Source organism: Macrotis lagotis, chromosome 4 (assembly GCF_037893015.1).
Source record: "Macrotis lagotis isolate mMagLag1 chromosome 4, bilby.v1.9.chrom.fasta, whole genome shotgun sequence".
In the NCBI taxonomy this organism is placed as follows: Eukaryota; Metazoa; Chordata; class Mammalia; order Peramelemorphia; family Peramelidae; genus Macrotis; species Macrotis lagotis.
In genome coordinates, this window is record NC_133661.1 from 36,498,729 (window position 1) to 36,515,905 (window position 17,177).

At 41.6% G+C, this 17,177-nt stretch overlaps 1 protein-coding gene across 3 annotated transcripts in view; it reads left to right on the forward strand.

The window, feature by feature from the left end:
* The first annotated feature begins 1,645 nt into the window (after positions 1–1,645).
* Positions 1,646–17,177, forward strand: part of MMRN2 (multimerin 2) — a 60,080-nt gene continuing 44,548 nt past the window's right edge. For 2 of the 3 annotated variants that reach the window (XM_074232543.1, XM_074232541.1), the window contains exon 1: positions 1,648–1,966. In XM_074232543.1, coding sequence (XP_074088644.1) covers positions 1,731–1,966 — 236 coding nt within the window. In that variant the 5' untranslated portion in view covers positions 1,648–1,730. Of the gene's footprint in view, positions 1,967–17,177 lie in introns of all 3 variants that reach the window. The other variant, XM_074232542.1, reaches the window with a different exon arrangement.

Below are 17,177 nucleotides of genomic sequence, written 5' to 3' on the forward strand. Positions count from 1 at the left end.
TTTTCCTCTGGATGCAGATAATGTCTTTCTTTATATGTCCTTTATAGTTAATTTGGGTATTTATACTAGTCAAAATGGTTTTATCATTCAAAGTCATTCTCAAAATAATATTGTAACTGTGTACAATATTCTCTTGCTTCTACTCATTTCACTTTTCATTATTTCATAAAAGTCCTTCCATGGTTTTCTAAAATCATTGAGATCATTTCTTTTATGTTGTTGTTTGTTTTTTGCAAGACAATGAGGGATTAAGTGACTTGCCCAAGGTTACACAGCTAGATAATTATTAAGTATCTGAATCCAGATTTGAACGGGGGACCTCCTGATTCCAGGACTGGTGCTATATCCACCGACTCACCCAGCTGTCCCTTTTTTTGTTTTTTGCTTTGTAGAGATCATCATTTCTTATAGAACAGCAATATTCCATCACAATCGCATACTACAAATTATGGAGACATTCTCCAATTGATGGGCATCTTTGTGATTTCCAATTCTTTGTCACCACAAAAAGAGCTGCTAAAAACATTTTAGAACATATATATATATATATATATATATATATGTATCTTCTTTTTCTTTAATTATCTTCAGAAATAAACCAAGTAGTGGCATTTTTAAATCAAACAATAAGTCTTTGGACATCATTTCATGTATATATATATATATATATATATATATATATATATATATATATATATATATATATATATATTGCTCTCCAAAATGGATGGATCACTTCACAATTCAACCCACAGTGAATTAATGTCCAAATTTTTCCACATCTTTTCCAACATCTGTTACTGTCCCCTGCTATCATTTTAGCCAATCTGGTGCTATTCTTTTTAAAAAAAAAAATATTCAATAATATTTTATTTACAGTTGCATGTAAAAACAATTTTTGAGCATTCTTTTTAAAAAATATTGAGCTCCCAATTTTCTCCCTTCCTACTCCCCTCCTTGAGATGGTAGGCAATTTAATACAGATTCTGCATGTGCAACAAACTGATATTCTCAAGGCACAGATCAAACCTTATCACATCCTGTTCAAGATTTTGTGGTTCCCTCAAACACAAACTCTCTGTTTAAGGCTCTTTGGCATCTAGCTACAGGTTATTTTCCAGGCTGATTTTCCATCCCCCTGTTCACACATCCTACATTCCAGTCAAACCAGTCTATTTGGCATCTCCAACCACGCATGACATTCCAACTCCAGTCCCACCCACCCCAGAGTCTTTGCTGAGATTCGAACCCAGATTCTCTCACAGAAGATACATCCTGCTCCCATGCAGGTCTCAGCTGATCCCAGGCCCTCTCTGGGAAATGATAGCTCCAGAGGTGGCTCAAGAAGCCACTGTAAAGCTAACATCCTCTTCCTGTCTCCCAGAGAGAGCCCCCAGTTCCTGTTGACAGATAAGTCCAAAAGGGCCCATCCAGGGACCAAGACCTCCCTGAATAAACTATGACCAAGTGCAGGGTTGCATTCTTCCTCCTTCTCTCTCAGTTCCAGCCCTCCAGACTACCCCTCAGAGCCCCTTCACCGGAACTCGCCAAGCATTGTTTGGTGGCCTCTGACATTTCCAGGCGGCTGGGCCAGGGACAGCCTCTTCCGCCCTTTGTTGCAAGAATTCAGGTTTTTTTAATTTTGTATTTTGTTCTTCAGAGGTTTAACTTGAAGTCTCTGGGAAACCCAAGCCTGAAGGCAGGTGCTTTACAGTAAGGAACGAGACAAGATGGGGTCACTCCTCTTGTGGTTCTGGGGGCTCCTTGGGTGGGGAGCTCTGACAGCTTGGGCTGCAGATCCCAGGCACCGTGGGGGCTACCCACAAGGGGGCTATGGCACCGAGGCCTTTCCTTCCAGGAGCCCCAGCCCTCTCAGGCCTGGGGAGCAGGAGATAGAAGTCCCCTTTCCCTTGCCTCTGATTCCCCCCAACCAGGCTGAGGACAGAACCAAGGATCCCTGGAGAAGGTAAGGTGGTTTTCTCCTCTCCTCTGCTCTGTCTCGGTCCTAGTTGGGCAATTGGACTGTGGGGATTCCTTGGGGAGTCGTTTGGCTGATTCTCAAACTGGAAAATTGGGTTGGGCTAAATGGCACTGGAGACACCATCCCAAACTAAAATTGCATGAACCAGGAAAATGAGTTTAAAACCTCTGCTCTTATCACCATGTGGCTACTTCATTTCTGAGCCTCAGTTCCTTCATCTATGACATGGGAATTCCTTTTGAGGATAGTGACTTTTCTAGTAAGAGGGTTTTTAGAATGACAAATCTATTGTGGTTTCAAGTTCACAAGAGACCTCGGAGGCTAACTAAGCCTGATCTCTTCCATTTACAAATGAGAAAACTGAAGCTCATAGACTTGCCCAAGGTCATTCAGCTAATCTAAAACCACTTAGCTCCCTGGACTCTGAATCCCAAGTTTTTTCCTGCTCATCGATTTTTCTGGGAGCTTGGCCCCCTGACAGGGAGGAAGACAATGGGAGCTGTCCATAGAGGCACAGAAGTTGCCAGGGACGTAATTCACTGGATAGATCGGATAGGTTCAAGTCTTCGACAAACATTTTATTCAAACAAAAGACAATTCTTGATAGGAAAGGATGAGATGACTTCTGAGTCCCTTCCCAATTCCAAAGCTATGTCCTTATCTTGGTCCAGATGCTTGTGCTGGGGGGGGGGGGGAGGCAGAGAGAGGGGAGAAAGATAGAGAGAAGATCATGTTCTCAGGAGGGAAGGGGACCAAGAGAATCCCAGGAGTCCCGGGTTCCCCACCTATGTTGAGCATTGTTTAGGGATAGAGTAGGCAAGAATGGAAACTTTCTATTAATAATCAAAGAAAGATGGTGGCTGTGACCTAGGTCAGCTCCTGACAGTTTCAGAGCTTTTCCTTGAAGGAAATCAATTCTGAAAAACTAGCTCAAGCCAAGAAAGAGGGGGAAGGGGACCTGAAAGGGATTCAGTCTGAATGTGAATAGGGAAGAGAGGGAGACTCTGGGCCTGAGCTGCCAAACCATCTCATCTCAACCATCCAATCCACACCAGTCATCATTGATTAGTTACTATGTACAAGGTCCAAGTTGGGAAGTAAATATGAAAGGATAAAAACAAAAAAATCCCCCCCCCCAAACCACAGTCCCTGCCCTCCAGGAGTCTGTTATTCAATAAGGGAGATAAGACAGATAATTACGATAGAAAAGATAGAATGTGACAAGGACAAGGGAGGAATCCATAAAAACTTCTACTGGAAATTTGAAAAGGAGAGATGGGGAATGTGTCATAGAGGAGACTCCTAGGATGCGTTTTTAAGGCAGGAAAGGTTCTGGACAGTAGGGATGCTCTGTGAATCAACCAAGGCAGGAAGAAATCAGAAAACGGTCCATGGGATTATTTGTCTGGAACAGAAGACAGAAAGGGGAGCTCCAGGGGATCTGGCCAGAGAGGTACTTTTGAGGTTGACCATGGAAGATTTTGAAAGGCCAGGTTGAGGGGTCCCTATAAGTATTTTCTAGGAAATGGGCAGTCAGTCAAGGAAATGGCATAGTCAAAAATGGACTCATTTCCCCAGTGGATAAGGAATAGAAAGGGGGAATAAGCATTTATTAAACATCTACTATGTGCTAAGTACTTTAGAAATATTTTCTTATTTAATCTTTAAAATAATCTTTAGTGATAGCTGCTATTATTATTATTATTACCATTTTACAGTTGAAGAAACTGAGGCAGATAGAGGTTAGGTGACTTTCCCAGGTTCACCTTGGTACTAAGTATCTGAGGCTAGGTTTGAATTCAGAGCTTCCTGACTCCTAATCTAGTATTCTGTTCCTTTGAGCACCTCCCTTTAGAGGCAGACTAGAGACTGGAAGCTGGGGTGACAGTTGAAAGACTATTGCATCAGTCTGTTTGAATCATACGAGTGACAATGAGGATAGGAGGTGGAGGACAGAAGTAGGGAGGCAAGGATAGATAGAAGGGGTAAATGTGGGAGGAGCATCTGTCAGACAGTGAACTTCACTTAGGGGAACTCTGTTGTCCAGCCAAAACCTGGAAAAACACTCAAGGTGAATTTCCTCAGGTCTAAATAAACCAAAAGCAAATTTACAGTCAGAGATCAAAGGGTGAGAGCTATTATAGGCTGATGAGGTAGGGAGAAAAATCAGATAGGGTGACTGCTCTCAGGGGCCTAGGTTGCCCTAGGGGTACATTGAATATTCATCACAGATTCCCCCCCCCCCCCCCCCCGACAGGCCCCATTTCAAGAAAATAAAATGCATTTTACAAAAATTCTTTGGTTTTAGGTTGGAAACTATAAGACCACAGAATTTCAGAGTTGGAAGGGAGGTTCTCACATCTATAAAATCACAAGTCTAGGCCTCATCTTCATATAAAGTTTCATCTTATTCAATGCAACCTGATTCAACCTCTCCGGAAAGTTTTAGACACTGACACCCAGTGGGTTAGTTTTGTGTCATCTGTGGATTGTGCTTGTAGACAAGTGACTAATAAAAATGATACAAAGTCTCTGCACAGATCCCTGCAGCACTCTCCTAGACATTTCCATCTGAATGGACACCAAGACATTAATGACCCATCTTTGAATCTAACCATTGAACCACTTCTAAATAACATGTGTTATCATCTAGATGGCATCTTTCTCTCTTTTCCACAAGAATGTGCTACTCTGAAATCCATATTCTTCCCCTAAACTCCCGACTTTATAACTTCATCTGCAAAAGAAAATAAGGTGATTGTGGCAAAACTTCTTGATGATAAACCTGTCCTCACCCTCCTTGCTTTTTCTAAGCAGTAGAGTGAGTAGCTTGTTAGATTTGAATCAGGAAGACCTGAATTCAAATTCTGCCTCAGATACTTGTGTGATGATAGACAAATCACATTATTTCTCCCAGTCTCACTTTCTTTATAACATGAAAATAATAATTGCCCTTACGTCACAGGTTGCTATGGAGATCAGATAAGATAACCTACATTCAGTACTTTATAAACATCAAAGTATACTATCAATGTTAATGAATCTCATTAGTGAATCTTTGGCCTTCTCAAACTCACCAGGTTTTTTACTTGCTTAATTCGTTCTCTTCCCTTTTTAGTTTTTAAAATTAAGGTAGGACAATATTTACCTTTCTTTAAAAAGTTACCTTTCTCCAAAAGCCTCCAGTCACTTAAATGATTACATAAAACTTAGGCAAAATGAATAAAGCCTACAAGCTATCTGGAGACTCTCATTGATTTACAGTAAGCTGGGGCTTATAGAGCCGTCGAGTGAGCTTAATCTGGTGAGCCCCACTGGGGAAATCCAAAATCAGCATGGAACTGTCTTGAATGGCAGTCAATGTTCTCTTGGAGGCATGAGAATTCGATATGTTGGCCTCAGTGAACATCTTTCTGATATGATAGAAAGAACCAAGAATGTGGAATCGCCTACATCCTGGGCTCCCATGGTCACTTAATATGCCTGGGCCTCAGTTTCCTCATCTGTAAAATAAGGGAGTTGGACTAGTTGACCTCAAAGGTCCCTCCTACCTCTCCAAAGCTGTAGAATCTCTCCTGCTTTCCATGATCTTTTAAATGTTACTGACATTGGTTCAACAATCATTTCTTCCTACTCTATCAAAAATTCATGCAGGTGCAGTGAATTGGATGTATCTGGAGCAGCTAGCCACTCTCTAACCATGTCTTTACTAATCCTGAATATCCACTTCTAAATAGTCATTCCTTGCTGAGTTCCTTCCAATATAAAAGTCATTCTCCTTGGCAGAGAAAATAGATTCACACTAAGAACTTAGCAGCACAATGACACAACTAAGCCCAGGACCAAAAGGTCCAGTATCAAGAAAAAAGTGCTTGACAGTTGACATCACAGTGTTGTTGAAAGACAGATGATGAGCCAGGAAAGAGAATAGAAACCAGAGAACAGAAGGGCAGAGTGAGATGCCCTTGGAAGGGCAGTAAAAAAGGATTTCCATGCTTGGAAGGGGATTGTAGAATAGCGATACCCCTTGTTTGGGTGATGGAACTTGGATCTTCCTTCTTGGGAGTAGGAATAATAACAAAAATGAAAAGGAAGAGGAGGAGGAAGAAGAAGAGGAGGAGATGGAGGAGGAGGAGGAGGAGGAGGAGGAGGAGGAGGAGGAGAAGAAGAACAACAACGACAACAACAACGAGTCAGAGACTTCTCAAGGGTCACACAGCTAGTAAATGTCTCTGGCAGGATTAGAACTCGGCTTTTCCAGGCTCAAGTTCCACACTCCATCGATCATACCACCTGGCTAAGAGTAGTATAGGGATGAAGTCCCATGTTCATTCACCAATCTGGCATTGGTTATTCAGAAAGTTGGAAACTGAAGGTCAAGTGCCCTCTTGTTTGGACACTTCAGGAAATATCCCACTGTGGACCCTACTCTCCCATTTATGGAGAGGCAGTCACTGGTTCAACAAGCATTTATGTGCAGAGACTGTGTTAAGTCCTAGGGATATGAAATGCCTGCTCTCAAGGACCTCACATTTTATGTTGATCTAAGTTCCAAGTTCATATAAGGGATCCACAGAGCAGAGAAGGGGAATATGAAAGGAAAAGACATTCCTAAAACCATCTCCCTATCAGAAAGACAGGGCTGGTCAGTTCCTCCAAAGATGATCAAACTCTCTAAAGAATTTCTTCATCCCCAGACTCAAGCCCAAAGAGACCATCCTAGTGAAAGGGCTAAAATTCTATCATTGTCTCCATTCTAATAAAAATAGGGCTAAAACACTAGAAATGTCTAATAATGGTGGGGAGAGGGGAAGAAGCTAGAAGAGAAAAGAAGTCAGTATCACTTCATACTTCATACTTTAGCTCCTAGGGACCAGAAGGAGTTTTTCCTGAGCTATCTTGGCACTTCATGGAAAGGTCCTCAAGCTGAGGATAAATTGTGTTGGACAATGAATTGTTCCAAAAATTCAGTTTAATTAAGCCCTTCCCAGAATAACTAACATCCCTCCAGAGTTTACCCATAGTCACACAAGGGACTTTTGTTGAGCCTGGCCAGGGATTGTCCTTGGACACCACTAAATTAACTGGAATTTCCTCTCACCCACTCCCTTTGGGTGGAGGGAAAGGAAGCCTCCAGTCACTTAAATGATTACATAAAACTTAGGCAAAATGAATAAAGCCTACAAGCTATCTGGAGACTCTCATTGACTTACGGTAAACTGGGGTTTATAGAGCAGTTGAGTGGGCTTAATCTGGTGAGCCCCATTGGGGAAATCCAAAATCAGCATGGAACTGTCTTGAATGGCAGTCAATGTTCTCTTGGAGGCATGAGAATTCGATATTTTGGCCTCAGTGAACATCTTTCTGATATAATAGAAAGAACCAAGAATGTAGCATCACCTACTGCCTGGGCTCCTATGGTCACTTAATATGCCTGGGCCTCAGTTTCCTCATCTGTAAAATGAAGGAGTTGGATTAGTTGACCTCAAAGGTCCCTCCCACCTCTAAACCTGGGATCTTATAGAATCATGGACCAAGCTTGATTTTGGACACCATAGTTAGAAAGAATTGGGCAGCTAGATGATGCAAGTTAGAGCCTGGAGCTCTGGAGTTAAGAGGACCTAAGTTCAAATCCTGTCTCAGACACTTGACCCTTATTAGCTTATTACCTGACCTTGGGCAAATTGCTTCACTCTGATTGCCTCATATCCAGGCTAGCTCAAGTCATCCTGATGCCTATCATCGAGTCACTGAATCCAGATGTCTCTGGAGAAGAAAGTGAGGCTGGTGACTTAGCTCAGCACCCCCTCAATCAAATCCAATTCACATTCTTGTCATGGCATCACCCCCCTGATGTCATGGTCTTCTTTGAGAAGAAAGGACAAACACCATCATCAGTTAAATGGCTCTTTCCATATGAATGAATTCTCCTAATTTAAATAAATTTTAAAAAAACACTCTACCAGAGTGAGGTAGCATCAGCATCATCACCACAATAAAGGTGGAAGGAAACATTTTAGAAATACCTACCATGTGCCAGTCACTGTGCTCAATGCCTAATAAACATTATCACATTTGATTTCCCAACATTCCTGGGAGGTAGATGCTGTTATGCTTCCCATTTGCAATCAAAGAGACAGACAGAGGTTAAATGACTTGTCCAAGGTCACACTGCTAGTAAGTGTTTGAGGTCAAATTTAAACTCCAGTTTTCCTACTCCTAAGTGATGCAGTGTATAGAGAGCTGGGCCAGAAGTCAGGAAGGCCTGAATTCAAATCTATCCTCAGATAGTTGTGTGACCCTGAGCAAATCACTCCATCTTGTTTGCCTCAGTCTCCTCATCTGTAAAATGAGCTGGAGAAAGAAATGGCAAATTACTCTAGTATCTTTGCCAAGAAATATCCAAATGGGATCTTGAAGAGTCAGACATGATTGAAACAAATGAACAGCAACTTCCTGGTCTATGAAATAATATGACATCATAACAGAATTAAAATATTAAATCATATCATATTGTATTACATATTATAATAGAATATAACTTTTATATAATATATTGATAAAATATTATGTAATCCATGTTCCATCCTCTATTCACTGCACTCGGAGAAAGTTAATAATCCCATAAGGATAATCCCAAGGACGCCCTCTCTAAGCATCTGGAGTGTGTGAGATAGAGGAAAAGGAGGTCTTAGGGGCCCTCCTTGGTGATAAGGGTTACTTAACCCTGATTGCCTCTTAACCAAGACTATCTCCAGTCATCCTACCTCATATCTGGCCACTGGACTCAGATGGTTCCAGGGGAGAAAGTGAGGCTGGTGACTTAGCACAGGCCCCCTCACTCAAATCCTATCCATGCGCTTGTCATGGCATCACCTCCCTGATGTCATGGGCTTCTTCCAGAATGGAGTACAAACATAATAATAATCATTATTATTATTATTATTATCATTGTTTTTGTTGCTGTTATTGTTACAATTATTATTATAGTGACAGTAGCAGGTGAAAGAGGAAAGTCAGCTGACAGTACCAGTGGGGGAGGGCAGATGTGGCCAGTCTGAGTGCAGGCACCTGAAGAGGTTCCTCAAAGGCAGGAGCTGTTTGGCCCCGGTTAAGGTTGGAAAGGATCACAAATCTATGAATTCTAAAAGTCCCCAAGACCAAAGTCAGTGACAGTAGCAGGTGAAAGAGGAAAGTCAGCTGAGAGTACCAGTGGGGGAGGGCAGATGTGGCCAGTCTGAGTGCAGGCACCTGAAGAGGTTCCTCAAATTTCATTGCTTCAAGGCAGGAGCTGTTTGGCCCCGGTTAAGGTTGGAAAGGATCACAAATCTATGAATTCTAAAAGTCCCCAAGACCAAAGTCATAGATTCCCTTGAACCCTTTTCAAGGCAGAGTTGGATTTCTCTGGGATTCTGATCTATCTAGTTTAGCAAGACCCAAAGTGTCCCACTTCACAGCCTGTTCACCCAGGCCAGGAAGTCCAAAGGTAAGTCTGAGTCCCCTCAATCTTCAGACCATTTACCCTTAGCCTGAGTTCAAGGGTCCAAAAACTCAGTTGCACCTTTATTAATGAAAGTCCTGCTCTGAGTTACCTGTCTCTGGTACTAAAAAAAGTGTGGTAGGGTTGGAGTTAATGTGAAGAGAGAATGTTGGGTTTCCACCCATGTTGGGTGATTCATTTAACGTCTCTGGGCCTTAGCTTGTTTCTTGGTGAAATTAAGGGATTGAGCTAGATGAACTCTGTACTTCCATCCAGTTTTCCTTCCATTATCCTGTGACTCACTCTGGTTGGCGTGAGAAAGGAAACAAACCACCTCATTTCCATCTGCTTTGATTACTTCCTCAGCTTCCCTTAAAAGGTAAAAGTCAGGGATGTCATTCTTTCTAACAATCTAGGACTGTGACAGGCCAAATGGGAAGAAGGCATGTGACCTCACGGTTCTGCCCACTGCACTCCTTGGTCTGCACAGGGCAGACAGCCTTCTCAGTGAGGGGGCTGAATTAAATGGTCCTTTTCATCAAATATGCAAGCCTTCCTCCAATATCTTGTAGAGCTACAGGGCCAGTGAAGAACTAGACCCTGCCTTCCAGGAGCTTATAGTCAAGGGCTACTTAAAGGTTAGATGTATTAAAGCATTCACAGTTTTCATTTAGGGGTCCAGTTTTCAAATGAGGTAACCAAGACTCGATTCATCCAAGTTCACACAGCAAATTAAAGGCAAAGTTGGCACTCAAACCTAATTCTTCTGTGAAGTCCCATTCCCTTCCTCCTTGATATACCATATCCTTGCCTTGGGGTGTTTCCTTGGGGCCCATTTGCCAGTTATCAGAGCCGGTCATCCAACCGAAAGGGAACTCAGTAGCTCTCCCAACCACTCCCAGTAAGAATCTTCTTCCTCCAGGTGTCCAGAAGACAAAGTATTTGGATCTGAAATTAGCAAGACCTGAGTTCAAATCTAATGTCAGACACTTACTAGCTGGGTGACCCAAGGCAAGACATTTATCCTCTATTTGCCTCAGTTTGCTCAACTGTAAAATGGAAAAGCAAAAGCACCTACCTCCCAGAGTTGTTGTAAGGATAAAATAAGGTCTTTGTCAAGTGTATTACATATCTTAAAGCATTAAATAGATGTTATTGCTGTTATAACAGAACCAAGGTATATATCCAGTCTGAGCTTAGAGACCCCCCTCCCCAGCAAACGGGTCCTGAGCAGATCAGGATAGCTCTAATTGTTACTAAGTTCTCCCTTAAATCAAGCCTCCATTTTCTCTTCTTGATTGCTTCTGATTTTGAACTCTAGGATAAAAACAGAGGGAAGTTTTCCTCTTGGGGGTTTTCAAATTATGAAGACTGGTCAAGTGTTCCCTAAGTCTCTGTTTCAACCTAAGCATCCCCAGCCTCTTTCCATCAGGAACTTGAGGCCCTTCATCCTCTTGTTTGGCCTCCTCTAGACACTTAACAGTTTGCTAACTTTCCACCTAAAAAGTAGTATGCAGAATATTAGACAAATACTTCAAATATAGAAATACCCCAACTGAGCAAAGCAGGGCCCTCCTCCTCTACCTGGAGCCCTTGCCCCTCAAAGCAGTCTGTTCAGATTAACTGGCTTCTGGTTGCTCTGCCTCAGGGACTGGTGCTGGAGTTATAATCCACTGTCAATTCTGTGACCTAATAAATAAACAAAAGCTTTTTAAAGGAAAAGAACTGAACTCATCCTATCCATCCCTAGAGAGAAAAACTGGTGAGCCACGAGGGGAGGTTGTAAAGAGGCATATTTTGGCTTAATATTGGGAAACCTGCAAACCACAGGGCGGGAATTGGACAGGTCTTTTAAGATCATCCATTCCAGGTTTATTATTCTGAAGATGAAGAAATTGAGGCTTCGAGAGGTTCAGTCACTTGGCCAAGGTCACATGGGTAGGAACACTGTCATTGCAAATGAGGGCATCACCACGCTCCTAGGCTCCCAAGTTTGATCCCCAAGTGCTATCTTTAACTTCTCACTCTCTCATATACCCCACAATCAATCCAGTTTTGTCTTTGGAGCATGTCTTCTTTCCTCTGACACAGCCACCCCACCCTCCAGGTGCAGGTCCTCAACATTCCATGCGTGTACTATTGCAGTAGCTGCTGGAGGGGGGGGGTCTGCCTGGCTCAAATCCCACCCTCACTCCAATCTCTTCTCCATTTAGTTATTTAATTAATCTTCCTAAAGAATGATTCTGACCTGGTGGTTTGCTCTCCTGTCAGCTCCAGTAAAAAATATAAAATCCTCCATCATTCAAAACACTTTACAAGCTGGCTCCCTCCTGTGTTCCCCATATTCTTACTCTGTGCTCCATACTTCCCTACACATATCCACACACACAATCACACACATTCTCTCTCTCTCTCTCTCTCTCTCTCTCTCTCTCTCTCTCTCTCTCTCTCTCTCTCTCTCTCTCCTCTCTCTTCTCTTCTCTTCTCTTCTCCCCTCCCTCCCCTCCCCTCCCCTCCCCTCCCCTCCCCTCCCCTCCCCTCTCCTCTCCTCTCCTCTCCTCTCCTCTCCTCTCCTCTCCTCTTCTCTCTAGCATTTTCTCTGGCTGTCCTTCAAACATGAATGGTTCTTTTCCCTCATCTCTGCTTCTGGCTTCCCTCACTCCCTCTAAGTCCTAGGACAGACTTAACCCAATCCACCTTAATTCCAGAGTCTTTCCTCTATCAAGTTTCTCCAACGTATCCTGGAGAAATCTAACTGGTACATGGTTGCTTGCATATTATCCTCCCCCCTTCTCCCATTAAATTGTGACTTTCTGGAGATCAGGGACTTGGCTTATCAATATTATTAATAAATGCTTGTTAAGTGACTTAACCAAGTACCTCTACTCACCACACCACACTGCCAAACATGTAGATCTGTTTAAAAGTAGAAAGTTTGGGGGTAATGATCTCTCTGTCTCTAGCAGTCTTCAGTCAGCACTTAGAGACCACTTGTCAGGTCCAACTCTCACATTCTCCAATTCTATAATAGTCTTTATGATGTATATAAGGGGTTTTATTTTACTTTGTATTGTTCATTCTGAAGTCAAGGTCATTCCCCTTGTCTCCAGGGAAGAGGAGGGGGCACTGAAGGATGACTCAGCTATCTGAACCCAGGGAGGTGGTGGAGTGAAGAGTCAGGCCAAGAAAAAACTGTTTATTGGATTCTGAGTGTGGTGTTATCTCAGCTCTGCCAATGAGCTGAGGAACCACGGAGTCCTGGAAACAGGAATCCATCTGGGACATTGGCTTAATGAGAAGGAACAGCTCAGTCAGGTGGAAGACACAAGCTTGGGGCACGACTTCAGATCTCAAAGTTTTGGAGGCCCATGGATCACTTGGTCCCAAAGTCCCATGATGTGGGGCCCAAAGACTGCAGGGATCACCAGTAAAGCAGGACCTGTCATTCCTTAGAATCATATGATTTAAGACTAAATGGAACTTCATAGTTCGTCAAGTTCAATCCTTCCATGTCAGAGAGAAGGAAATTGAGGCCCACTTGGGAGGAAGTGAATTTGGGACAGTCCCAGGGCTAGTTGGGGCTAATACCAGGAGCTGAGATGCAGTGAAAAAAAGGTCCAAATTCAGTTTATTTTCCTGTCTTTATATCACTTTATATCTCCTCATTAGCTGCCTTCCCATTCTGCAGAAACCTCCATCCGGGGGCCTGCTCCCCGATTGGTAAGGCCTTAATCCGAACCACCCCAGCCAAACTACCCTCATTATTCTCTCAGCAGCATCCATGGCCTCATACAGGGACCCTCCTCCCCCACCAACCTTCCCTTTCACATTTTCTTCCACCATGCATGAGAATGTCTGCTTGTGTTAGTGTTCCCAAGGCTTAACACAATGTATGATATAGGAAGGACATTAATAAATTTCCTATATTTATCTTTCCATCATCTATCAATCCAGCTAATTAATATATCTATTTATCTATTCATTAATCTAGTATCTACCTATCCAAATATGACTATCACTAATATGCAGCTATTCATTCATTTATAAGTCATCTATCTACCCAGCAATTTTCTTACTTACCTATTATTTCTCTAATCATTATCTACTGAGTTATTTTCCTGTCTTCTGTCATCTACTTACCTATCTGTCATTTCTCTTTCCATTAATCCATCTATCCATTCATCTATCTATCATCGATCCAGTTCTTTCCATCTATCAATTATGAATATTTTATCTATTCATTTATCTAACATCTATCTATCCAACTATTACTATCTAATATCCATCTATTCATTCATCTATCAGCTATCTCTCTACCCAGTTATCTTCCTCATCTATCATCTACTTGCCTATCTAGCATTTCTCTTCCCATTAATCCATCTATCATTTCATCTATCTGTCATCTATCTACTCAGTTATCTTCCTATCTGTCATCTATATATCTATATATTTATCTATCATTTCTCTTTCCATTAATCTATCTATTCATTCATCTATAAGTATCTATCTGCCCAGTTGTCAGCTATCTATCTTTCTATTTATCTATCAGTTATATTTCCATCTATCAACTATATATCTATTTATCTATTCATTCATCTATCATCTACCTATCCATAGAGCAGGTAGGTGGTACAATGGATAGAGTACTGGACTTGGATTCAGTAGGGTAGGAGACCTAACTGGCTACAGAAATCTATCACTTACTAGCTGTGTGATCTTGGGCAAGTCACTTAACCATGATTGCCCTACATCCAGGGCCATCTCCAGTTGTCCTGATTCATAACTGGTGACTGTACCCCAGATAACTCTGGAGGAGAGAGTGAGGTTGGTGACTTAGCATAGCAAATCCCATTCATGTGCTTGTCATGGCATCACCTCCCACATGTCATGGTCTTCTTCAAAAATGAAGGACAAACATTATTATCTACCTATCCAACCATTACTACCCATCATTAATAGCCATCTGTTCATTCATCTATCAGCCATCTATCTACCCAAATATCTTCCTACCTGTCATCTATCTATCCATCTATCATCTACTTTTCTAATATTCCTCTATCCATTCATACATCAGTTATTTATCAACCCAGCTGTCATGCTGTCATCTACTTACCTATCATTTCTCTGTCCATTAATCTATCTATTCATTCATCCATCAGTCACCCATCTACCCAGCTATTTTCCTGTCATCTATCATCTACATACCTATCTATCATCTCTATCTATTTGTCCATCTATGCATTCATTCATTCATCTGTCTATTATCTATCATAGGACTTAAATATCAAAAGGATCTTAGAGATTATCTGACCAACCCTTTTTACAGATGAGGAAGCTGAGGTCCACAGAGGGAGTAACTCAAGCTGGTAAATTTTCCTTAGAGAAACTAAGCCATCCAGAGAAAATAGGTCAAAGGTAAGAGAGAGAGTCAGAGTCAGCAGTCCTCACAGAAGCCTATAGTGCGTAACTGCCAGTAATAGTACAGGAAATCAAAGTTCTTTGTGGGCTCAAGACCAGTCTTCCATGAGGGAAAGGACCTCAAGAAAGATGACCACAAGAGATGACTACAGGAAAACCAAAGTGAACTACATGGGAACAAACAGCGAGATGAGGGAGATGACCTTAATTCCTTGCAAGCAGAAAACCAAAATGAACTACAAGGGGACAAATAGTGAGATGGAGCTTAAAAGGAGGTCACCTATTATGCAGGAGCAGATAAGTAGAATGCATAGCCAGAAAGACTCAACTTTGTTTGCATCTGACCTCAAACACTTACTAACTGGGTGACCCATCAGTAAGTCACTTGACCCTGTTTGCTTCAGTTTCCTCAAATGTCAAATCAGTTGGAGAAAGAAATGGGAAAACATTCCAGTATCTCTGTCAAGAAAACTCCAAATGGGGGTCATGAAGAGTGAGATAGGACTTAAACAATGGAACGACCGCAACCACCCCTGCTGCACTTGCAGGCCAGAGGTCTCACTCCCAGGGCTAAAGGAGTAGATAGTTTTCCAGTTTACATCCCACCGTCAACTCTCTTCTGAGCTTCAGGCCCACATCACCAGTTCAGCAACTCTCTGATATTCCACAGGAATTTCAAATGAAACTCGTGTTTGTCTTTATCTTCCCTTTTAGTGGGGAAATGAGGTCATGGCCTGGACCCTAGAAAGATCAGGAGAAATTTCCCTTATCAGAGACAGGGCAAAACAGGGTGAAGTTTGAGTTTCTGTAAAGACACTGAGCAGTCATTAGAGCAATGCCCTTTCTTTCCCCTCCCTCCAATACCACTACCCACATTTCTCAACATTCAATTGTCTTGGGACAAATGTCCAGTTTCAAATTCAGGGAGGCTGGGATGAATACTCTCCCTGTAGGATCTGGGAGCCTTTAAAATCAAGTTAACAAAAAAAACAAAAAAAGAAAAATTAGTTATCATTTTTTTTCTTTTTTCCAATGGAGTAGAGGGGAGAAAAGAGAGTAAATCGATTTCTGTCCATTTTGTTGTTATTATTATTAAATAACAAGGTAGGGGGTGCCCCATTGTGGAATGCCCTTTCCAAGGAGTTTAGACATTATTAGCTTTCTTTATCTGTCTTAATTTGTTACAAGAGGGCTTTCAAAAAAGTAGGAATAATCTGTAAATGGATTTCATTGACATTCAAAGGAGACACTCTGAAGAGTAATCACGGAGAGTGCCAATAAGGAAGATTAAGAATTCATCAGGCCTTTTTCCCCACAAGTTTTGAAGCTCTTTCCAAAGAGATCTTGAATGTTCTTTGGTGAGGGAGTTGGACACCTCTATTTCATAAGCAAAGAAAAAGGCAAGATAACTTTCTCAAGGTCACACTGAGTTGGGCACTCCTACCTAAAGCTACCCTCCGTGATCGGATTATGGGGCAGAGTGGGAACAAAGACTCCACAAAGGGAACCTAAAGTCATTCTGGGTCTCCCCAGTTCAGCCTCAAGGACATTAGCCTAGCCCATCTAGCATCTGTTCACGTTCCAGCTCTGATCATTAATTAGCCTACTATGTGCCAAACCCTGGGATGGAGAAACAAAGACAAAAAAATGAAACAGTTCCTGCCCTCAGGGGTCTATGAAGGGGAGAATGTATACTATACTATGCATGCATGTAAATACAACATGCATACAAGTATGTAAGCACAACTTCCTTATCTTGGAGAAATAAATGCGTGTCTCTATATATATGATATAAAGGTATATGTTTATGTATGTGTTAATATGTGTCTGTATCCAAGATAAGGAAACTTTGGAAATATCTAGCTATAAATATTTATGTGTATATGAGTTTACATATAATCATATTGTATATATGTAATGTATACTGTGTATTATATGATTATGGTATGTATGTGTTTACATGTATATATGTGTTTGCTGTCTGTTGCATGCATTTATGTTTGTATGTGTGTTGTGAGTGTATTCATGTATTGTGTGTGTGGACATTTATGTATGTAATATATATATATATATATGTATATATATATATATATACATATATATATATATATATCTCGACCACCGCAAAAATATTTTACTTTTCACACTCAGTCCTACTTCCATCATCTAGAAAATGGGAATAAAGATATTTGCACTGTCTATCTTATAGGATTGTTGGGGAAATGAAGTGTTTGTGAACATGAAAGCAGCGTTCAAGCCTGTGACAGGAGTTCCAGTCCTGGCTTAGACATTTGCTAG